At 41.3% G+C, this 25,139-nt stretch overlaps 2 protein-coding genes across 14 annotated transcripts in view; one reads left to right on the top strand and one right to left on the bottom strand.

The window, feature by feature from the left end:
- LOC122564953 (uncharacterized) overlaps nucleotides 1-25,139 on the top strand; it is a 67,059-nt gene that overhangs the window by 35,201 nt on the left and 6,719 nt on the right. For 3 of the 6 annotated variants that reach the window (XM_087998251.1, XM_087998254.1, XM_087998255.1), the window contains 3 exons: nucleotides 2,446-2,712; nucleotides 8,073-8,369; nucleotides 9,315-20,093. In XM_087998251.1, the coding sequence (XP_087854377.1) occupies nucleotides 2,446-2,712; nucleotides 8,073-8,327 (522 nt within the window). In that variant the 3' untranslated portion in view covers nucleotides 8,328-8,369; nucleotides 9,315-20,093. Of the gene's footprint in view, nucleotides 1-2,445; nucleotides 2,713-8,072; nucleotides 8,370-9,314; nucleotides 20,094-25,139 lie in introns of those variants that run through there. The other 3 variants (XR_015760689.1, XM_087998252.1, XM_087998253.1) reach the window with 3 other exon arrangements.
- The window catches only part of gpsm1b (G protein signaling modulator 1b), a 255,633-nt gene continuing 249,294 nt past the window's right edge, over nucleotides 18,801-25,139 (bottom strand). For all 8 annotated transcript variants that reach the window (XM_087998244.1, XM_087998247.1, XM_087998246.1 and 5 more), the window contains 3 exons: nucleotides 24,461-24,620; nucleotides 22,993-23,213; nucleotides 18,801-21,643 (listed from right to left, as the gene is read on the bottom strand). In XM_087998244.1, coding sequence (XP_087854370.1) covers nucleotides 21,461-21,643; nucleotides 22,993-23,213; nucleotides 24,461-24,620 — 564 coding nt within the window. In that variant the 3' untranslated portion in view covers nucleotides 18,801-21,460. The remainder of the gene's footprint in view (nucleotides 21,644-22,992; nucleotides 23,214-24,460; nucleotides 24,621-25,139) is intronic.

A 25,139-nucleotide genomic window follows, 5' to 3' on the forward strand; every position in this document is an offset into this window, starting at 1 on the left:
CACACACACACAAAGCTTTAACTGCTCAATCTACAAATTCATAGAAAAGCTTTTCTCATTCACTCTTTGGAATGACTGAAGTCAATGGAATTGAATACCATGCAGAACACATAACAGGGATCAGATGCTCTGTTGCCAGTTTAAAACCCAAGATTGATTTGTATCATATACTGTTGGATTGAAATATTGGTCTTTTTCTCCCTTTTCATTCTTGTCTGTCTGCTTTTGATATTTGGGGTGTTTTCATAGATTGTGTCCATTCACACCTACCCTGAAAGACGTTTCAACAATATGGGTAGGTTAGAAAGATGTGAAGACATTTGGGCAGTATAAATGCTTGTATGAGCCAGTTGGTCTCACAGGAGTAATTTTTTATATTCAGTTGTGGGACATGGACATTGCTGGCTGGCCAGTTTTATTGCCCATCCCTAGTTGTCCTTGAGAAGGTGGTGGGCTGACTTCTTGAACCGCTGCAATCCATATGCTGTAGTATGACCCACAATGCCCTTGGGGAGGAAATTTCAGGATTTTGACCCAGCAAAGGAACAGCGATACATTTCCAAGTCAGGATAGTGGTACCTTGGAGGGGAACTTGCAGGTGGTGGTGTTCCCATTTACCTACTACTCTTGTCCTTCTGATGTAAGTGATTGTGGGTTTGGAAGGTGTTGTATAAGGATCTTTAGTGAATTTCTGCAGTGCATCTTGTATATAGTATACACTGCTACACCCAACATCAGCGGTAGAGAGAGTGTATGCTTGGGGATGTGGTGTCGATCAAGTGGGCTGCTTTGTCCTGGATGGTTTCCAGCTTCTTGAGTATTATTGGAGCTGCATCCATCGGGCAATTGGGGAGTATTCCATCACACTCCTGACTTGTGCCTTGTAGATGGTGGATAGGCTTTGTGGAGCCAGGAAGTGAGTTACTCGCCGCAGTATTCCTAGTCCCTGACCTGCTCTTGTAACCACTGTGTTTACGTGGCTTGTCCACTTGAGTTTCTAGTCAGTGGTGACTCCAAGGATATTGATAGTGGGGGATTCAGTCATGGTAATACCATTGAATATCAATGGGTGGTGATTGATTGCCTCTTATTGGAGATGGTCATTACCTGGAATTTGTATGGTACATATGTTTTGCACACAGACTTCTTTTTGTCCTGGATACAAATCCTCCTTTTTATAAGGTTTCATTTCCACAAACTACAGTCCAGGAATTGATCTTGGTTATATCACAGCATTTAATAGTAGCTCCTTTAGTATTAGCATCGACCTGTTTATTTGGAGTTGCCAACCAGTGACCCAGATACAGTAAATATTTGCTCATATGGGCAGTGGTGACCCCTGGGCTTATTAGCAATGCAGTTCCAAACTGAGTAATGTGCTGCACTTCTGATCCACGCCACAGGAGGGCCCTGCATTTTCACAACTCACTTCTGAGTTAGAAGGCAGGGACTAGCCAGTGCAACAATATCTTGCAGTTAACTAGCACCAGACACCATAGTAAAAGCACCAAAGGTGCTTCACCAAAAAGTGTGATTAGGCAAGATTTGAACATGGAGCCGATTGTTAGGTAAGTGACCAAAAGCTTGATTAAAAAATATAGGTTTAAAGGGGCATGTCAAAGGATAAGAAAGAGATGGAATGTTGGAGAGTTTCAGGAAGGAAATTCTAGAACCTATTGCCTCAGGAGCTGAAGGCCAGTGGTGGGAATGATTTTAAAATCTAGAATGCTGAAAAGCAGAGAGTTAATTAAGTACACAGGCCTCTGAAGGCTGTAGAGTGGGGAAAGTTTCTAAAGTTAGGGGGAAGTGACTGCAAACAATGTGGTACTGCTCTAGTTGTAGAGGCCACACACCTGGGGTAAGCTATTTCATGGCTATGACCCCAGGAATTATGCACCTTTATGCAGTGCCTCTTCTGGAAGTGGGACTGAAGGCTGACTGAGTTTTTCCGAATGGAATAGGAGCAGGAAGAGACCCTTCAGCTGGTTGAGCCAATTATAGCACTCATAATTCATAATTTATTCATAACGTATCTTTGTCAACTTTGCCCTGACACCATGACTAAACAGCTAAAAAGGGTTTAGAAAAATCACTAGTCACCTCTCCAAACGCATAGTGATCATAATTTAACCCTGAAATCCTGTTACCAGCCTGATGAAACGTACACTACAGTACACACCTTAATAGCGTCTAATCTCTCAAATTATTTGCTGTGTTCCTTATTATAAAAGTGAGGTTTTATTTGTGGTACAGAACACTGCAGATATCTCCTTTCTGTGTCTTTATGAGGTAAAATACACAATGTGGTCACTATCACACTCCTATGTTTATGGCACCTTGCCATTTGTAACTTGACTTCTGCGTTTCCTATGTTTCAATTCAGCGAGTCGCCCTGTTGTGAAAAATGCTATAGAAATGCACAACTCTCTCTTTACTGTTCTTCAGTGGGAAGTCACAAGGGCCCAACCCCAACCTCAGCACGGGCAGATCTTTGGAACACCGCATACCCTCATCCCTCAGACGCGCTCTGCACAGCAGCCAAGCAGTGTGATTACTCAATGGCAACCAGTAGGATTGCAAGCCAAAGCAATGTCACAGCAGTGCCATGTATCGAAGGAAGGACTGACAGTTGCACAGATACTACAGAATCCTGGCCACCACCAGATGGTGAACCCCATGCAATGCATAGGACTTCAAAAGAATGATCTTCAGGTAAACATTTATTAGGGTTGCATATATGAATGTTCACTCCCATTTCACCCTCTCATGTTGCCCATCATTGACATGAGTTGGTAGACAATTGAACATTGGTCTTTGACTGTGACAGTCTGTAATCTAGCATTGCCAGCTGTAGCTGAGTAGAGAGAGTGTTCATCTCCAAGACTGAATATTGTGGATTCAAGTTGCATTCAATGAGATCTATGGAATTTAATGCTGGGCTAACAGGGTGCTGCACTGTCAGAAGTGCTGTCTTTCAGATGAGTTGTTAAACTGAGGCACTGTGTGACACTGTTTGAGCTAGAGCAGGATAATTTTTCCCAATGTCCTTGTAAATGTTTATTATTCAGTGTGTATGTGTTCTTGTTTGGTGGACTTTGTTCTATGACTGAACTTTGCCCCATTGATTGGGAATACAGAGGTGCCCTATATTTGTTTTACAGCACAAAAGTGCTGTAGAAATCTTCCTTCAGCTTTTGAATGATAGAGATATGCAATGGCTTGCTTCTGATTTCTATGCTTTCATACTCACTTGGCATCTTTCTCCTGACAAGGCTATGGTTTGGAAGTTGTCAAGTAAGGCATTGTAACCTACCACTAGAATGCACTGCCTGAAAGGCTGTCGGAAGCAATTCAATGGTAACTTTTAAAAGGGAGTTGGATATTTGTAAAGTTAAGTGCTTTGAGGGAAGAGTAGCTTAGTGATACTAATTGAATAGCATTTTCAAAGACCTCGCACAGTCATGATGGGCAGAATGGCCTTCTGAACTGTAAGATTCTATGATTCACCTCATGACAAGATGCATTGGTAAAACAGTTGGCCATGTTGCAATGCTGACTTTGTTAAAGTTATCTTGAAGCTTGTGAAAAAGAACTGTGAATGCTGTGTATGTTCACATCTATATCCTGGTGTAAATACTTGTTGCCCTTTCCAGTTGATACGTGTCAGTGAGGTTCCTGGATGTAGTCAGTTACAATGGGAATGGATAGTATGAACAGGTTCACATGATACAGGCAGTGCAGCACCTGCTAGCACTATGTGCTTATCACTTGTTCTCTGATACATGGTGAGATAGGGAATCTGTGGAAGTCATTGTCGTAGAGGGCTGTGGAGGCCAAGCTATTGAGTGTATTTAAGACAGTGATAATTAGGAACTTGATTAGTAAGGGGTTCAAAGGTTATGGGGAGAAGGCAGGAGAATGAGTTTGAGAACCATATCAGCCATGATTAAACGGCAGTGAGGCAGTGGGCCAAATGGCCTAATTCTGCTCCTATGTCTTATGAACTGTAAAGCGCATTGCAATGTTCTGAGGGTGTGAAAGTTGGTGTAGAATTGCTCCTTCTTTTCATTCCATCTTGAGTCCTTCCAATAATCTTGGCAACAAACAACGTGCCATTTGACACCTTGACTTCTCAAGGGGATTTTGTTTTAGAATTACAGCAGCAAGACAGAAGTCGAAGTCCACCCGCCAGCCCCTGTACATGGGTAGCAGATGACAGCCACCATCTGTTGCTATGTAGAGGACCTGTTGTATTAGTTTGCAGAGAGGCCCTGATACCTCCAGGAGCTGTGTGAATAGCTTATGTCTCCTGTCTGATATTTACAATTTGGGATTGACAATATCCTTACTGTACTTTAAACCATAAATTGTGGCATGTTCCCTTCTTCCCAGATGTGCTGATTCCTTTCTGCATTCATTATTTATTTTTAGAAACTTTCATTTTTGAACTGCTGATCCAGATGTTAAGCCCAGGTACATGACACAATAAATGAGCTGTTTTAAGTATTGTAGGGTCCTTCATGTGCTTCATTGGGGAAATAAATGAATGCTGTGGTACTCAGCAGTTCAACTTCATATAAAGTCTTGGTATTTATATAAAAAGAATGATTTACATTCATATAGAATTTTCACAATGTTCCTGTGGTCTGCCTCTCAAAGCACTAGTACTGTCAATCAGGGACCACTGGTAAGTTTTTATTGAGTCTTAGGGTTGAATTTAAGTGTATCCAGGGCCTAGAACCCAGTCAGTAGCCAAATCTGTAATGTGTTGTCCTATCCTTCACCATCTTAATAGTTCCATTCATTTCAAATATGTTTGATCTTTGGCCACTAACATCACCAGCAAAAATTTCTAGGTTGGATTAAGCTACTAACATATTGTGAAAAAGCACTTGTGAAATTGCTGCAGTTACCTTGAGCAATAATCTCACAATACAGTTCACCTCCAACGTTCTTCTAGTTCCATCCATAAACATGAATGGATCCAAACTTCAGTTTCTAGCCTAGCTTTGTACGTTTTAGACACATTTTAAACTCCATATCTGAGAGTCTACATGTACATATAGTAATTGGTCTTTTGAGACTTTAACCATTCAGGCAATAGAAGACAATCTAGTGACTTTGCTCGGAAAAGTGTTATTCAGTAACGGTAATTTAATAAGGAACTTAAAATTAAGCAGCAACTTTCCTGGCTTACAGTGTAAGGTGACACATGGTCTTTTTTTCTCTCTCCTGTATTTCTCTCTGTCCTGTGTGTGTGTGTCTCTCTCTCTCTCTCTCTCTCTCTCTCTCACTTTTTGGCCTTCTGCTTCTGACTGGGAGCAGTCTTTCTTGGTTTTAACTTTGACATATGCTTTGGAAGGAGCATTTCTACATCAACTTTCACAACCTCAGAACATTGCAAAATGCTTTACAGTCCATGAGACATAGGAGCAGAATTAGGCCATTTGGCCCATTGAGTTGCACTGCCATTCGATCATGGCTGATATGGTGCTTATGGACTATGTGCACATTAACTCTTTCTAAACCAATCAGTTGTGTCCCTGAAGTCTCTGAGTCGTGTATGTGTGTGTGTGTCTGTGAGAGAGAGAGAGCAAGAGGTCAATTTCTGATTGGTTTCTTAAGAGTGGTAGTCACCTACTCATATTACGTCCGTAATCCCTTACGATGTTAGTTATTTGTAGGACAAATTAGAATTAGAATTCGGTTTATTGTCGTCACGTATACTCAAGTTTCAAAGATCAGGGGTACAGTGAAAAGTGTACAATGTCACGCACTTAGGTACACAATCTTAGGTACACAAAAATAGAGAAAAATAAAGAAGTTGTACTACATTATAGATATACATTGTATAAGTTAGGAAAATAAGAAATAAAGCTAAAAAGATAGACAATATAGACTTTCTATGAGGGCTTCCACGTGGTCTGACTGGGCCCCACTAGTTGCCATCTTTGCCCCAGGCCTGCTGGCCTCTGAGAATTCTGTGCAACTCTTGTTTCCTGTCTCTTATCCATACCCCTCCCTGGCTTCCAAGTGCTATAATTCTCTCCTAAAAGTATCCCTTTTAAGCTACAGCTTAAAGCCTTAATATCTTTGACCGAGTATTTGATATTTTATCCAAATGTCTCCACATGGGGGTTTGCGTCAATTTTTGTCTGAATATGGTCCAATGTTGGACCTGAATGCGGTGTTGGGAAGCTTCCCATGATTGGCACCAGGAGAGATCTTGTCCTGAGTAAGTGGAGATTTTGGCTCTTTGGTACATTGGCCTTTTTGAATCTGATATTCACCAACATGATTTGGAGGCACTACTTAGCAACTGATAAAGCATTAGTTTATTCACACCAGCTAGTCACCTTATACCTGTCTGTTTGGAGGTATAATGTATACTGACTACAATCAACATTCTGTGGTAGGTCTGAAGACTTCTATATAATCAGATAACTTACACTCAGAATCTAAAAAAATGTATTTTCTTGGTGATAAAAAAGCAGGGAAATAGAACATAGAACAGTACAGGCCCTTTGGCCCCTGATGTTGTGCTGAGCGTTTATCTTAATCTAAGATCAACCTACACACCCCTCAACTTACCGCTATCCATTTGCTTGTCCAGCAGTCGCTTAAATGTCCCTAATGCCTCTGACTCTACTACCACTGCTGGCAGTGCATTCCATGCACCCACCACTCTGTGCAAAGAACCTGCCTCTGACATCTCCCTTACCTTGCTCCAGTCACCTTAAAAATGGTCCAGCCATTTATAGTGGAGAATCTCAGAGAAAGATTTATCCTAAGAGGCATTTCAGAAATATATCCCAAAGTATATTCCAGCCAATGATGTGGGAAAAATGAATATCTATTTTGCAAATTGTCTTAAACAGTGATACAGTAATAACATAATGTAAATAATACGATCATATAATCTGTTTTTATTTTTGTCAGTTGAGGGATAAGTATTAGCCAGGACATTGGTGGTGGGAAGGGTGGGGAGCTAGAATTTGTCCGCTCTTGCTTGAAATGCTAAATTATTAAAATAGGAACATCAGAATTGTTAAATGATAAAAGACCCAAGTCCATCTTTCTTGTGTAGGCTATACTTGCAAGATCAGCATTTGTTGTCCATCCCTAATTGTCCCTTAAACTGAGTGGCCAGGCCATTTCAGAAAGCAGTTGCTGTCAACCACAATGCTGTGAATCTGGAGTCACTTGTAGGCCAGACTGGGTAAGGATGGCTGATTTACTTTGCTAAAAGGGCATTAGCGAGTTTTTACAACAATTGATAGTTTCATGGTCACCATTGTCGAACTAGCTTTATATTACAGAAGAATTAATTGCTGCTGCAGTGGGATTTGGACCATTGTCCCCAGAGCATTAGCCTGGCCCTTTGGATTACTAGTCCAGTGTGAGAGTCATACAGCACAGGAACAGACTCTTCAGTCCAACTCATCCATGCCAACCAGATATCCTAAATTAATCTAGTCCCATTTGCCAGCATTTGGCCCATGTCCCTGTAAATCCTTCCTAGTCATATCCCCATCCAGATGCCTTTTAAATTGTACCAGCCTCCACCATTTCCTGTGACAGTGACATGACGCTATGCTACCGACTCCCCAATGAACATGGAATCCTTGACTAGTCCGGGCAATCAATCTCTATCAATGAGTCTATAACAGACCTATAAATGAGATAAGGAAAGCCGTTGGTGGGAACCATGCATCTGAAGTGCTACCAGAGGAAGTGGTGGAGGTTGGTACAATTACAACATTTAAAAGATATCTAGATGGGTATAGGAATAGGAAGGGTTTAGAGGGATATGGGCCAAATGCTGGCAAATGGGTCTAGATTAGTTTAGGATATCTGGTCAGCGTGCACAAATTGTACCAAAATGTCTGTTTCCGTGCTGTATATCTCTATGACTGTGTGACTCTTAAGTCACCTGTTCTTCCCACATCATTCTCAGATTACTGAACCTGATAGTGGGGGTGCGTGTATTCCAGTATTGAGACTGCAGTATGGTAATAGTAGAGATCCATGTTTTACCTCCTATAAACAATGTTTTGAATCTTTTATATCAGGCTGTTCAGTGCCAAATTCAGCAAGACCAGCAGAGAAACCAACAATTCAGTACTGTACAGCTGTTAGATTGTGGGACAGTTGATGGCTTGGTCTGTAACCAGTCGGATGCACAGCAAGAAGTGCTCCAATATTCTCCTATTCAGAAGAACTCTCTGACTCGGTGCTACAGCACAGAAGAGCAATCCCGGAAACAGCTGGGTCCTTCAAACCTTCAGCAAGCAGTTCAGCTGATCACAGTAACTGAGGATTGTTAGACACCAACAGTACGAGTGCACATATAGATTGTGACTCCACAGGTTAGTACAGTGTAATATGATATTACTTTGTGATATGACCTGAGTCTAGATTACTTAAATCTTTATTTAGTCAATTTAAGATGATGAATCTAACAACATATGGCTCTCTGAAAGGAAGTTAAGTTGACTTGTTTGCCTACCTAATGGCATATGTGCCTCAATGTGTATATGTGTGCTTCTGTATTCCAGTGAGCCAGGCTAGAAATATATTTGTCAATAGTATCACAACTCAGGTTACTCATTATTCACAAACAGGACATGGAGGACGGGAAAAAGGAGGTGAGGTTGAGACAGGGGGCGAGGGATAGAGGAAGGTGTGGGGATTGAGAGAAGTGAGGAGCTGGCAGGATAGGGTGAGGGGAAATTTTGTTTTTATTGTTCTTTCATGAGATGTGGGTGTCACTGGCAAGGTCAGTGTTTGTTCCTCATCCCTTTGTCCATGAAACCGAGAAGATTATTTGGCCATTTCAGAGGACAATTTCAGCCACATTGCTGCGGTTCAGGCATTGTATGAAGGCCAGACTGGGTACAGATGGTGTATTTCCCATTAGTAAATCACATAGGTTTTTACAACAATTGGGAACCACTACTGTGACTAACTTTATCTTCAAGACTTATTTATTGACTTCAAATTCTACTGGATGCTGTTATGAGATTGGAACTTGTGACCCCAGAGCAATAACCTGCACCTCTGGATTATTGGTCCAGTGACACTACCACTGCACTGCCTTCTTTCCTCATAAGGATTGTGGGAAAGTAACACAGAATTATCAGTATAAACATTTTTCAAAATGACAGAGGAATAGCAGCTCAATGTGTGGGCTTCTCAGCCCAGGTGCCCAGGAGATTGCCAACTCTGACCATTTAACTTTTTTTTTGCTTTCTATGCTTTTTAAAAAATGTTCCCATTTATTACAGTACCTTACCTTCTCTTAACAACTTTAGCAGAAAGTGTCTTCTCCTGGCCCACGCCCAGCGATGAGGTGGCTTCCCACGGCTCACAATGGCAGTATTGGCCTAGTGCCCGGAGGGGCAGTCTTCCGGTGTTACAGTCTTGTCCAGGAGGGGGTGATCTCGGACTGGAGAGTCATTCTTGGCCTGGCGTGGAGGTCTTGTTCCATCATGGAAGTCTGTTTCTGGGTATTCCTGCAGCCTGGCATCATCGTCAGTGCGGTCTCATCCTTGCTTTGGAGGTGGCTTCTGGGTCCTCCAACAGCCCAGCGTGGAGGCCTCAGCAGGGTAAGCAGTCTCAGCCTGCCTCTGCGCGGCAGTTTTGGCTGGGTTTTCCAGCATACCCTGAATCCCGGAGTCAATAATTGAATTGTGATGAACTTTTACTTTCCTTTTCTTATTGACCTCTGTCACTAATTTAACCGCCGTGGTGTAACAACTTATAAAACTTTCCACTTTATTTTATAAAAGTGCATGCAACAAAAAATTACTAGTCTATTCTATAAACATGAATTTACAGATGAGTAACCACTGCCACATCAATTCATGCTAAAATAGACAGTCCTAGCATCTGGAATGCCCAAACTATTGGTGAGAGCATTCTCCTTTTCCTGAGTTTTGGCAAGCTGTTACCAGTTAGTAAGCACTGGGATGGTGATATTAGTCACATATATGGCAGGCTATGAGCAATAGCTGTGCGCATCAGAGGCTGTACATCATGCAGAGGAATCATTGTCCCTGTGGTAACAGATGTTAATAAATTATTTTCCAGTGAGTCCCACTGACACTGGTTTGCAAAAAGTGATCTGACATTTGTTATTGAAAGAAGAGAAATTGATCATTTCTGTTTTCTGTCTCAGGAATACATCGACAGAGGTATCAGAACTATGTTTCTGATTTTGTCATTTTAAATGCATTTTAGCTGTAGGGACTGTTAGTCATGTGTAGTCTGAAAGATCGACTTCACCCCAGTCAACAGGGGCTGCATACCAGTCAAAGGAGCAACAGGTAAGATGCTCATTGTTATGAAGCTGAAGGCATACACTGTACCTTTAAGAGAGAATGAATGCTATTCTGTACTGAGAGCTTACAAGCATCTGTGTGATATGACTAGTTTGGCAATCTGAGTGTACTGGAAAATTGAACATTTGGCTGTGAAATGTATACCTGAGTTTTGGTTGCTGCTTTGACAGCAATTCAAACCTAACCAGTTGAAATTATACCCCAGGATACTAAAACCCAAATGAGTTTGAATTTATTGTTTTGTCAACTTGGAACCAATCAGACGATTCAGTGTTGGGGATATAAAAATGCAGACTTTTAAAAAATTGGACACAGAGCAACTGCCATCGAAAGAGCCCCAAGAAATTAGGAAACACCCTGTATCAAAGGTACCTTTTCATATGAAACAAATTCACAGTAAAAAGAAAGAAGACGACCCAGGGAGATCTTCAGCCGGAAGAGGACAGATGCCGAAGATGACAGCTGTTGTTGAAATTAAGTTGATGTAATTTTAATAAGTGTCTTGTTGGAACAGCATATTGTTAAAGGGTTGGAGATAGATAGTAAGTGGTTAAGAGAAAGGGGGAGCTTAGAGTTGTGAATAGTTGTTGTTTAATGTTCACTTTTAGAACTAAAGAATAAATTGATAATATTTTCTTTACACAGTGGAATTTGGGAGTTCTGTGTCACTCATATTTTAACACACTATGAGACGAGGTGAGCTTTTCTGGGTGTTTGGTTTAATTAACAGAGGGGTTCACTGCTGTGTCGTAACATCATTGAACTGGGGAACTAAAAGAAATTACCTCAGGTTTCAAAATCCTTGCAATCATAGTGTTTCAAAATGTTTGTTTAGTTTGGAACTCTGCCTCTACCTGGGACCTATGATCTGGAATCTCTTCCTCATCCTTTCTACTTTCGGACTTTCCTTTAAAATTTACAACTTTCACCAAGCTTTGGTCACCTGTTTGAAGTGTCCTATTCCTTTGGCTCAGTATCAGCTTTTGTCTGATCATGTCCCAGTGAAGCACCTTGTGGTTAGTTTGTTAAACAGCAATTAATTCAATTTATATAATATCTTTAAAATGTAAATATGGCATGGATGTTACAATACCCAGAGTCCAGTTGTTGAAAAATGCATAATGCTTATCTACTTTGGCAAAGTGGACAGCACTCCCAGGACGAGGGTAGCTTCATCCTGATAGGAAGTGAAACTAAAGCCCTCTTGCTCACTCGGCTGGGACAAAGCTGATCCTGTGACCGCTGTTTTGAAGAAGGTATTACAAAGAGAGTTCTCCCAATGTTTAACCTTCAATAATCACTTCCAAGAACATCAGTAATCACACAGGTCCAAATCCTGAAACAAACTCTTCACCATTGCTGTACAGGTACCTACACCATGTGGACTGCAGCATTTCATGGAGGTTCACTACTACCTTCACAAGGTAAGCTTTGCGATGGACAGTAAATGCTGGCCTAGCCAGCAATGCCTCCATCCTGTGAATGAATAAACAAAGATAGCAATTGGGAGTTGCATCATTAATCCAATGTGCCACTGTTGCACAGCCTTCATTGCTGAAATTGATCAACTGTGCATACCGCACCACACCACAGGTGGAAGCAAGATGAATCTCCAGCTAATCTTGCTGGTGTTGGTTGAGAAGGAATGTTGCTGTGAGAACTCAGGCATTGTCATGGAATCATTCACCAATATCCAGCAGATGGGTTCAAAATCTCACCTGAGTCAAGTTCTGCAAGGTAAATTTGCCAACCTGTAAATTCAGCAGCTCTTGAATAGTAAGAACTGACACCAAAGGAGAAAATTATGCAGCAGATGCATAGTATAGGATCAATATTAAGTCAAGACTGTGCTGCTTTTTCACTTTTTAAATATCTGGTTAATTTAAAACTCAAAGTTTGAGTAGTTAGATTACTTCCTGTCAGGTCGAGACCATTGACAACTAGTATGATTCAATGCTGCTCAATCCACTGAGGGGAAAGAACAGTTTGATTTTTGTTAACAAAGTTGTTGTCTCTCATACTTGCAGCTGAAATGATGAAAGATGTGGTAGAACATTTTGAGATTAAGGAACATGCAGAGTCCATGCTTTTCTAAGGGGGAGGTGCACATCTTAAAATCATTTCTTCTTTGCTGCAGACAAAATGGTATCAGCAGGTGGGGGTTGATCTCCCCCTCTCTCTTGCTCACATTCCATGTGGAGTGGAACCACAAAGCCAAAGAAAGTGACATGTGTCTGGGTAAATTGCAGCAGAAGGCTCAAATGTGATTCCCCGTAGAGAAAAACAATTGGAGAGTGATCAGTGGGTGAAGTAATGATAGGCAGCTGTCTGGTACCTTTTGGAATCAAATCCCAGTGGAGTCAGAGGGGAAATGAAGACTCACGCAGAGAGGCTTTCTTTTGTGAGCTGTTGGCATCACTGGCTTTTACGGCCCCTGAAGGTGGTGGCGAGCTGATTTCTTGAACCATCCTTATGTAGACACACCCACAGTACTGATAGAGTGGGGGTCCCAGAATTTTGACTCAGCAACAGTAAATGAACAACTTAAGTTGGGTGGTATGCAGCTTGGAGGGGAACTTGCAGTTGATGACAATAGTACAAGGCAGTGACTGGACTGGGGTGGATGCACGGTCAATATTTCAGTAACTTGTCTCTTTGTATCAGCAGGTAGTTTCGTCTGTGCTTTAGCTTTGCACACAGTGACCCATTGAAACCTGAGTACAAAGAGCCAGTGTGAACTGGAATAAAAGTATTCACAAACTTACAACACTGGTGTGGCCGAAGTACAGATACTACAAAACAATTTTGGATTATGTGTGATGATTTGATATTGTCATAGCACAGCACAGATGAAAGCTGCTGAGCCTCATGATGCCTGTGTCAGGCTTTTGCTGTCCAGTTAGAAACATAGAATCCCTACAGTGTGAAAGCAGGCCATTCAGCCCATCAAGTCCACATTTCCCCTCTTAAGAGCATCTCATCCAGACCTGCCCCTTTAACCCCATCTCTGGTACCCTGCACTCCCCATGGCTAATCCACCTAGCCTGCACATCCCTAGACACTAGCAATTAGAAAAGGCCAGTCCATCTAACCAGTGAATCTTTGGACTGTGGGAGGAAACAGGAGCACCTGGACAAAATCCACACAGAAAAAAGAAGAATATGCAAATTTGCCTGAGGGTAGAATCGAACCAGGTCCTGTCACAGTGAGCAGTAATGCTAACCACTGAGCCATTATGCCACCCCAGTTAGGGGTCCATTACCTTACAGGTTATCTTCCCTTCAAGTTTCTGTCTAATTCTAATTTGGAAATTACTGTTTAATCTGTTTACACCACCCTTTTCAAGCAGTGCATTCCAGAATATCATAAATTGTTATATAAAAAATATTCTGCACACCTGTCAACTATTTTAATTATTAACTTTGGTTTCTGACTCTCCTGCCTGTAGAAACTGTTTCTTTACTCTTGAGACCTTTTATGATTTTGAACACTTTCCCCCAACAACCTTCTCAGCACTAAAGAAAACAATCCTAGCTTCTTTAGAGTCACCACATAAAGTGCAATCCGTAATCACTGGTACCATTTTAGAAAATCATTTCTGCATCCATGACAATCCTGCTTAACATGTGCAGCCCTGAAATGCTCTTAGAGCTGAAATCTAACCAGCGCTTTTACGGAAAGATTGAGCATAATTTCCTTGCTGTGATACTTCTATTGATAAATCCCAGGATCATATGGGTTTCCTTAATAGCGTTCTCAGATTGTTCTGCCACTTTCCAAGAATGGTATACGTACATCTCAGATCTTCCAGTTAAAATCGTAGAATCCCTACTGTATGGAAGCAGGCCATTCGGCCCATTTGAGTCCATAGTGACACTCCAAAAAGTATCCCATCCAGACCCACCTCAGCACTACATTTCCCACAGCTATTCTACCTAGCCTCATATTCCCAGACACTATGGGGCAATTTAGCAAGGCCAATCCGCCTAACCTGCACATCTTTGGACTCTGCGAGGAAGTCCAGAGCACCCGGAGGAAACCCATAAACAGCTCCACACAGTTACCTGAGGAATTGAACCCTGGTCCCCGGTGCTGTGAGGCAGCACTGCTAACCACTGAGCCTCTTGCAATCTTGTTAAAATTTGTTAAAATTCTGAGCGCTGAAGGAAATTAAAATATATTTATAGGAAAATGTTTTTAAATGTAAATGTTCAGTGCAACAATTTAAAATTAGATTTAACAAACGTGCCAGCTTTAATGCACAATTTCTCTGTTCTCCCTTCTCTAGCTATCAACTCCCTCCCTTTCCCTCACAACAGTGTGATCTTAAGCCAGAGATTGTTGCAACCTTGATTTTGTGTTAGATTCTGAGACAAACTTCTAATCTTCTGTTTGTGGCATCACTGGGAGTGCCTGTTTTCATCTCCATAACATTGACTGTTGCTGACCCCATCTCAACTTTTTGCTGTTTTTCTTTTCATGCTTTGGTTACCTCCTTTCCAATATATTCCTGACTTGTCTTTACATTCTGCACTCCATAAACTGGAGGTCACCCAAAATTCTGCTATCCTTATCTTAATTCCCAGCAAGGCCTGTTCTTTTATTAGGCCTTTGCTCACTGACCTACAGTGGCTCCCTGTCAAGCAACATCTTGATATTAAATTTTCCACCCCTGTTTTATAATCTATCTCCCTCCCTCTCTCTACAATTACTGCACTCCAACAACCTTCCAGATATACGCCCTATTCTAATTCTGGGCACTTGTGCATTGTGAGTGCTTCATTATTGGTGGCTGCACCTTCAGTTGGCTAGTCCCCAATTGCTGGCTTCCTTCCCTATCCTCTCTACCTCACTTAGTGTCAAAGAGATGTACAGCACAGAAACAGACCCTTCAGCCCAACTTGTCAATGCCAACCAGATATCCTAACCTCATCTAGCCCCATTTGCCAGCCCATATCCCTCTAAACCCTTCCTATTCATATACCCATCCAGATGCCTTTTAAATGTTGTAATTGTACCAGTCTCCATCACTGCCTCTGGCAGCTCATTCCATACACACACCACATAGCTCTCCCTCAAACCTGCTTCTTTGATCAAGCTTAGTCATCTGTCCAAATATCTCCTTCGGCAGCTTGTTGTCATACTTTGTTTCATAATGCTCCTGTAAAGTATCAGGGGACTTTATTAAGTTAAAGACACCATATAAATAGAAGTTATTTCTGGAAAAACTCAGTTCTTGATGCAATCTACTGCATTTTGCAATCACTTTACACACAAGCTGTCAATAAATTCATACAGAAGATAGACAGGTGGTTGCTGTTTGTTATCATGGATAGTTGTTCATGGTCCTGTGTGTGACTTACCTCCTCGAGATGAGTCTGTCTTTGGAATTCTTTGAAACTGTACAGTCTTAACACTTGAGAAATAAGCAGTAACCCAGATGATCAGTTTAGGTGGGCCCAAGACACATCATTGATATATCAAATATAGCCAGTGAGCTTTTAATGTGACTGTTGACATGTTGGATGATTACCAGATTTTTATTATACGTGACATTTTTTATAAAATGTTTTTATGAATGTATAGATGGGGTTGGATTTGTCCAGTGGTTTCATGATTGATCTACCTTACTTTGCAAATAATACTTGCATGGAGAAATGGGGTGGCTTGAGTTGCTCAACAGCCATACCGATGGGGTCATTGTTTTCTGATGATGATGATATATAGTGTAGTTTTTGATAAGCTTGACTGAATTTAATGTATAATGCTGTTAAGGGGCTTTTATTTCCCCCCCCCCCATGGTTTCTTTCATTATTAACCTTATCGCTCCTCAACCACACCAGCACCAGGTCACCTTCAGGCAATGAAGCAATGTGCACTGCCACTCAGTGCAGGAAAGGAACACAGTGAGAGTTAGCTTATTCAGGGGGCCTCCCTCAACACACACACACACCCACCCCAAGGACAGAAATAATTCACAGCACCCCTACCAGGGTGGAAGCACATCCACCAGTGTGGAAGCAGGCCATTCAGCCATTCAGCTCATCGAGTCCACACTGACTCTCTGAAGAGCGTCCCATCCAGATCCAGCCCATCCCTGTAAACCTGCATTTCCCGTGGCCAATACTGCACATCCTTGGACTGTGGGAGGAAACCCACACAGACATGGGGAGAATGTGCAAACGCCACACAGACAAAGGCTGGAATTGAACTCAAGTACCTGGCGCTGTGAGACAGCGGTGCTAACCACTTAGCCACTATGCCATTCAGAAAGAGACAGTTTTTGCAGTCAACTGAGTCTGACTTTAGAATTGTAGTCTGTCCTATGAAATGATTATCTCAATACTGCCTCCAACCACCATATTTTAGGATTGTTTTCCTATACCAGATGTTGTCTGCGGTCTAATCTTGAAAGAAGAATGGAATTTGATATTGTCTTTATAATTTTGGTGTTCGTTTTGGTGCGGCTGTTGTACATTTTGTTTTAAATGCAATAATCTGTAATTCAAACTTCATTTTACTGTGAGATTCAAGGTAAAGTTACAAAAATGTTGACAGTCATTCAGTATTGCAGAAATTGTTTTGCATTCTGTACACATTTGAGTGATTATATAATAGGATACTTAAAAAGAAACAACTTCTGTAGCAATCATAACCTCATAACATTCTAACATGTGCAAGTATCCCAGTGGTGTTTGTAGTGCACTTGTTTCAGTCGACTTGAGAAATGGTGTCTTTACATCATTTAAACATGTATTACTGGATCAGAGACAACTATTCTTCACTGGTTCTCAGTACAGTGATCACCAGGTTATAGTTATATTAAAATCGACCTGTTCTGACACACATCCATGGCAGGTGAGACTTAAACCTGGACTTCCTAGCCCAAAGGAAAGGGCACTACCTCTGTGCCCACAAGCCATTATCTTGCCTCCTGCCTTAGGTTTTCGGATTATCTTACTAGAACACTTTCTGGAGCAGTTGATTCAACTTTTGAGCCTGGAACTGAAGTCACCTATTGGCCAGAACAGAGAGACATTACAATCATGAGTCATAGATGGCACCCATTTTGCCCCTCGGGCCTGTACTGGCTCTTTCAACTTATTCAAGAAACTACTTCCTTTGCTCATGTGTGTGTGTGTCCACCACCCCTATAGGCAAGGCACTTTATGGGGATACACTTACTCCTATGGAGAAGAAACAGAACATGCCACTGTCACCTTTATGACTCAATACCATTAACAGTTGTGGCCTATTTTTAAGAGTCCTCTTTATAAGGAGGCTGTGTGGTGACCTTATGGAAGTTTACAAAATCATGTGGGCCACGGATAGGGTGAATAGTCACTGTCTTTTCCCCAGGGTAGGAGAGTCCAAAACTACAAGGCATAAGTTTAAGTTGAGAGGGACCCCAAGGGTAATGTTTTCACACAGAAGGTGGTGCGTGTACGGAATGAGCTGCCAGAGGAAGTGGTGGAGGCTGGTACAATTACATCATTTAAAAGGCATTTGGATGGATATATGAATAGGAAGGGTTTAGAGGGATATGGACCAAATGCTGGCAAATAGGACTAGATTAATTTAAGATATCTGGCTGTCATGGACAAGTGGACTGAAGGGTCAGTTTCCATGCTGGATATCTCTCTGACTCTAAGTAGGAAATATACTAGCCAATTTATGGACAGCAAGTTTCCACATACAGAAGTAGGTTTAAAAAGCAGATTACCTGTTAATTTTTGATGTTTTGAGAGAAAATTCTTGGCCAAGCCATTAGGAGGAACTCTCCTGCTGCTTTTGGAGTAGTGCTGTGGGACATTTTATGTGCACATCTGAAGGGGCAGGTGGGGCCTTAGTTTAATGTTCAATCCAAAAGACAGTGCTGCACTCCTTCAGTCATTTCTTTGCGAACACCTGTAGGAAGCAAGGAAGAGGAACTGGAGAAAGGAACGCTAGTGATTTCCTGGAAACACCTGCCAAATATGTGATTGAGCTCATCAGCCAAACAAGGACCCACTGAATCCATGCCTAGTGTCACGGAATTTCTGAGATGGACAATCACACTCGTTAGCAAGTGTTTGTTTAGTAGTGCACTCAATTTTATGTTCAAAGCTTTATAAGTATACCAGTCAGTTCTGCTATAATGCAGTCGTTCCATTCTTATGCAATCCCATGTTATAAGAAAATCGTGTAATAGCGGCACCATTTAAACTAATGGGGTTGGGATCGCGTTATAACCAATACACGCTTTAAAAGTTTGCACTTTAGAAATGGTGTCCCCAATTTGCCAATCCTGTTATGGCAAATTTGTGTTAATGAAACGTGTGTTATAGCAGAACAACCTGTCTACAGCCTGTGCATGCGGTTTGTTCATAAGGTGTGGTGCACAGGAAAGAGGGAGAGAAAATGAACAATAATTAATAATATTGGAAAATACTGGATGTAGTCACCTAGAAGTTGGTGCACAGTTTATATTTTTATTACAAGCTTGTGTAAAATGTAATACATTGCAGTTCATTCGACTTACATCTCAGGTAAAATGAGGCTCTTATTTACAGAAAATCAAAAAGCATTATGTACTGGCAGTGTTTGAAAAAATAATGTACCAGACAAGGATTCAATGTTTGAATTATTACAAGGGACAGCATAAAATACACCTTGGAACTGCAGCTCAAAGTCTACATGAGTATTTCTAAAAAATTTACACAATAAAATAACTTTCTGGATTTTTTTTTTAAGCTAGAGAAAATAATTAACCTTTATTTTGTACTTTTTCAACCTACTCTTATTACAACAACGAATTGGGCACCACTTTATTTATATGCATAGAAAACACAAACATTACAAAAGCTGCAAAAGGAAATTTTGTACCAGAAATTATTTTTGTCTCTCCTTCTCTCTCACAATTTTCAAAAAGAATGATTAGTACAGACACAGGTTGTGCTAGCATACTAGACACAAACACACACGCCTTCCTCCGAACTACACACAAACTCTGCAGAAGTCATTGAAGCAATAAAAGGTTGGAGGATAAGAACTCATGTTTACATAGCACCTTTTGTGACCAGATGCCAGATTGATTGTTAATATCGAGATAGACTTTTAACCAAAGCCATTAATGGATGTGGGACAAAAGGTAGCTGCATGGTTGCAGACTGACTATGAGTGGCAGAACAGACATCAAGGGAGAAATGGATGGACTCCTTTGTTCCTAATCTGTTCTAACTAATGTTGGCTGAGGGATTATATGTCAGTTAGAACTCCCTTGCTTTTTGTTAAGAATTTTGCAAGGGCGCCTGGGTTCAGAACTCCCCAGGATGTAGCCGAGTTGTTTTGCTGTGTTAATTTTTAAAGTTACTTTTAAAAAGTTAATTACTCAAAGCACCTGGATTATAAATATGACTTGGAAACTTTAGCATTTCACTGAAACCATAAAGAATTATATATTAAACTGTGTGGGGACTCTGCATTTTAACTACTTATGACTAACACAAACTGACAAGGGATTTGAATGTTATCAGCGGAAAGCCACAATCTCATCAGTCATGACCATATGAGATGATAAAGCAGGGTCAAGAGGATCATCTTTTGCTTCTAATGTGTTGATGATTTAGGGAACTGGTGGTGTTCTAAGGAAATAAAGCAAGAGGACACAGTCTTTGGAACAAAGGGAAAATTTAGGTTTGGGAGAAAAGTTGGAAAACTGATTGAAAATATTAGCATATGTAATTGCACAGGCAACAGATTTCATCATTTCTCCCAACTTGGAGTCGGTTATTGGACAATTGCGGGGAGTCACCGTGTTTAAAGAGCAAGCAAGAATTGAGGAGTGCATCAGAGTAATTCCCTTGTGGTTCTTAATTACATTCATTCTTAAAAAAACATTTTGTGGAAAGATAAAAGAAATAATCATTAAACAATAAATGGCAAATGTTACATTTCAAGTTTTAGTTATGCTCAAGATGTACACACTGACTGTGAAATGCAGCTCTGTTTAGAGTGTCATTGTTTGCATGAAGCTTTTTTGTCCAGTATTTCAGCTGTGCCATCAGCCTGTTATCTGTAAAATAGCTCCTTTACAACAGAGGAAGGAGTTCCATATGCAATTGTTAAGCAGTCGCATGCCAGCATCCTACTGCAGAAATTGAAGTTTCATCTCCATTAGTATCCCATTGATATTTAATCCCCATTTGATCAAGTGTAGAAATCTTCAATGAACTTAATAACCCTTTGCTTTAAGATGTAACTCTCTGCTGTAATCATATTGCATTCTGCAGTACCATTAATATACAGCAGCTCCTGTTTCTGAATGAAATCGGCTATACATTCAGATTTCTCCAGTTAAGTCTGTGGTACTGTCCATATCCTTTAAGATTGATCCAGGTGAGATATGGCTCCATACATCAACCTGTATAACTATGTACAGAATCTGCCTTTTGGCCTTTTCTGAAGAGTGGGAATTGTGCCACCATGCCAATTCAGGAAATGGAAAGGGTTGTATTCGTTCCCAAACATTTCCACAAGGTTTGATCTCAACATTTTTCAGAATTTTAAAAAGTACACCTCTCCATCAAAGAAACTAATAGCAAACTCATTCATATGATAGTAAACAATATATTCACCTAAGATTGCACTGTGGATCATCAAAGAAAATTAATCTCTAACTGTCTATAGTGTTTATGTAAATACGTCTGTGAACTTAGATTTATCTATATGTGTTACAAGTATGAATGACTTGTGTACATGGGGCATCAGTGTGTGACTTCAAATGTATATTTTTTTCTAGTACCAGCAGTTTTACATTCATTCAATGCCATTACTTCAAACAATAACCAAAGACTGTGCTTGTGTCTTTCCATCTCCCATAGATATGATTTTTGTCCCAATTCGAAAAGAAACACTAAAGCTCCTATTTAGGTGTATTGAGTGTGAGGAGTTTCACCTCAAAGAGAAGCGAATCACCTCCTTAGCAACTCTCTTGAAGCTGCATGGTGCTTGTACCCTGGCCTCTCGAGGGGTCATTTAGGCAGCTTTTGGCCTCAGTTGCTGCTCACAGTGTTAGCAGGTGCACGGATCTGCACAATTTGTCCTGCTTGTTTACAAGTCTGTTGGCGAAGCGCTGCTCAGCTGGAGCTAGGCCTGGTCTGTTCTAGACTTTCACGGGTCAAAGGAAGGTCGACGCGCTGCTCATCCATGCGCTTGGCTTGCACTCGCTGGATTAGGCTGAAGAAGTCCTCATCGGGGACAGTGGGTCCCCTTGGTCCCGGGCTGGGAGGTGCACATCTCTGATCGTCGATCCTGGATGACTGTGAGATAGAAGAAAATGAATCACCTGACACTCTTGCAACTTGAGAATCTGGTGGGGTGTGTGTTTTTTTGGGGTTGGGGGGGGGGGGGGTGGTTGGATCACTTTATAACTGGACACAACTGTAGATAGACTGGACAGCTTATGACTATTTTCCTTGAAGGTTGAGGAGATTTTGTAAGGCTATTCAAAATTCATGAGGGATCTGGTCAGAGTTAGCAGGGAGAAACGAGAAACTATTTCCACTGGTGGGTGGAATCAAGATTGAGAGGGCATAGATTTAAAGCAATTGAGCAGAAGAAACAATGGAGATATGAGCAGAAACCTTTTCATAAGCTGTGTAGTTCAGATCTGGACTGCACCAAAATTGTGGTGGAGGTAGTGATCCAATTCCTCCTTGAATGCCTCAATTGAACCTATCTGAGAAGGAAGGATCTGCAGGGTTATGGAGACAGGGCAGAGGAGTGAACAGGCTAGGGCTATTTTCCCTGGAGTGTCGGAAGCTGAGAGGTGACCTCACAGAGTTTATAAAATCATGAGGGGCATGGATATGGTGAATAGCCAAGGTGTTTTCCCTGGTGTGAGAGAGTCCAGAACTAGATTGCATAGGTTTAGGATGAGAGGGGAAAGATTTAAAAGGGAGTTAAGGGATAACATTTTCATGCAGAGGGTGGTGAGTGTATGGAAAGAGCTGCCAGAGGAAGTGGCGGAGCCTGGTACAATTACAGCATTTAAAAGGCATCTGGGTGGTATATGATGAAGGGTTTAGAGGGATATGGGCCAAATGCTGGCAAATGGAACTAGATTTATTTAGGATATCTGGTTGGCATGGATGAGTTGGATTGAAGGGTTTGTTTCCGTGTTGTACATCTTTATGACTTTGAGTGGCATGAAGTGCATTACTCATTTAGAGATGTGGACCAGACACAAAGGGCTGAATAGCCTTATTCTACTTTGTAACAATTGTGATTCTGAGTAAAGTCAGGATGAGGAAACTTCAGATTGGAGTGATGGGATTTGACTGAGATTGTGGGTGGGGGATTGGGATCTGGATCAACAAGGATTAGGAAAGAGCGAGAGGGAGAAGCGTGTAGGAACAGGAGTGTGCCAGGCTGTTAATATGTAGCCAAAAAGAGCAGTGATCCAAACACAGATTCCTGTGGACTGCCACAATGTATTTCCTTCATTTTACCATTACGATCTGATTTATGCACCTCAGCTAATTTCATTTACTCATAATGTCATTGCCGCTTTAAGTCCTGGACATTTTAATATACTCAAGCATTTGAACACATGATTGGTAAAAAGCAGGTTTTGCTCTGAGAGAGATATATTCCTCACAGCACTTACCTGACATTTCATTAACATGTTGAAAAACTCATCTCCGGGTTCCTGAGGATCTCCATCAGGTCGCAGATGTCCCATCACCACCTGGCTGTTGTTGTGCGTGATCCTCAGTCCAGGCAAGTTGCCCACGCTGGCTCGTTGATCATCTAATCTGCGGCTCTGAGAACTTGCTATCAAGTCAAAAAACTCCTCTGTTTGTGGGGATGCAATGAGTGATGCCTGAGCTGGAAAGGAGATGGTGGGAGAAAAAGAGCACTTATCAGCATCGAGACAGCAGCAAACTGTATTGGTTGGTTAAAAGGTGCAACAACTTTCTGGTTAATCAGTGTTGGCACTGTTCTCTGAATGAAAAATATCCTGGCCATTTTTCAATGTCGTTTTTTGGATGAGATGCTAAACCAAGGCACATCTGTTCTCTCAGGTGGAAAAGAGACCCAATTACAATATTCGAGGAAGAGTAGGGGAGATGTCCCTGCAGTTCCAGCCAATCCTTCCATCTCAATCAACACTGCTAAAAACAGATTATCACGTCATTATCACTTTGCCATTTGTGTGATGTTGCTAAACCTGGTGAGCTGGCAGGCCCTCTTACACCTTTGTTAGCTGTTATATTACAAAATCACTATCAAACTGACTTCTAACAATTACTCGCCAAATAATTTCAAAGATTCTTCAATGGCATGGGTGAGCAATTTAAATTTTGTCACTTGCCAGTACCAGGAACACAGCCACAAAGTCAGTAAGATTTGGCTGCATATTGCCGGAGGAAAGAGCAATGACTGAGAGGGTTGGAGATGCAGGATCAGCAGCTCCCATTAATCCTGCATCATACAGAGTTTTTGCTTCACTTGCTTTGTGACCAGTGGGCTTTTCTCAGTGCCAGTCTAGTTGGTCAGAATGTGCATGTTGAGGATTCTACTCTGAGGTTGCTCAGACACTCAGATTTCAACAGTCTCATCGTACTTCAGTTGAAAAAGTAGAGATTCTGCCCAGTTTCCTTCTGTTCTCAAATTCATTTTCCTTATGGAAAATAATTCCAAATCCAATTAGAACTTCATAGTTGCCACTCACAGAAGAGGACGTGGAGAATCAGTTGCTAGACTTGGTCAGACAAGGGACACATGGGTGTGGAAGAGAGGAGACTGAACACAACTCTCAAATTGGAATAAATAAGCCAGTATAAATGGCAACCACGTAACTACTCTCTCGATTGCTGTAAAAATCCATCGGGTTCCCTGATGTCTTTCAGGGAAGGAAATCTACCATCCTTACCCGGTCTGGCCTACATGCGACTCCAGACACACAGCAATATGGTTAAACTTTAACTAACCTCCAGGAAATTAGGAATGGGCTATCAATGCTGACCTTGTCTGTGATTCCTGGATATTCCATGGACAAAGAATAAATAAAATTAAAAAGGTAGGGTTCCCAAACCATGTGCAATTCTTCCTTTGTCTTGCCAAATACTCACATATTCTGTCCTGCAGAGGAGACACAGGGGGCGATGTACTCCCTGCCGTGCCATTTTGACGCTCTTCAAATGTACAACGCTGATCGTCCATACGATTACTTTGGAAACGGCTCAGTAGATCAAAGAAGCATTCTTCATCTGAAGTATCTCTGTTTACCTTCTGGACAAATTCAGTTTGAAAAGTTTGATCAAAACCAATTTAATAAAGTGTGCAATACCTCATAAATCTCTGAATGTAAAAAAAAATGAAGAATAGTTAGCCAATTAAATCTGAACTGAGTGAAACCTTAATTGTTTACACAATATCTCTCCCCTGATTAGTCGATGCAATAGGTGCTGTCTGCTGTTTGGGTTTCCTTATCTAATTGTGGATGAACCTGTCCTAGTGGGTTCACGAGACTCATTCCTGGAATCCTTAAATTGAGGAGAGGTTTGAGTACAGTTCTCTGAGTTGAGGAGAATTTGGGATAATCTAAATGGAAAATTAAAAAAAAACTCTTCAGCAGTAGATGCTGAGATGATGTTTTGCCTGGCTGGAGAAGCTAGAATAAGTGATCACTGACTCAGAGTATGAGAGATTAACCTTATTGAAACATACAGCATTTAAGGGAACTTGGCAGGGTAGGTGAGGAGACGTTGTTTCACCTTGTGGGAGTGTTTTCAACCAGACAGCATAATC

This window comes from Chiloscyllium plagiosum, unplaced genomic scaffold (assembly GCF_037043375.1).
Source record: "Chiloscyllium plagiosum isolate Xiang-an unplaced genomic scaffold, Cpla_swu_hap1 HiC_scaffold_21, whole genome shotgun sequence".
In the NCBI taxonomy this organism is placed as follows: Eukaryota; Metazoa; Chordata; class Chondrichthyes; order Orectolobiformes; family Hemiscylliidae; genus Chiloscyllium; species Chiloscyllium plagiosum.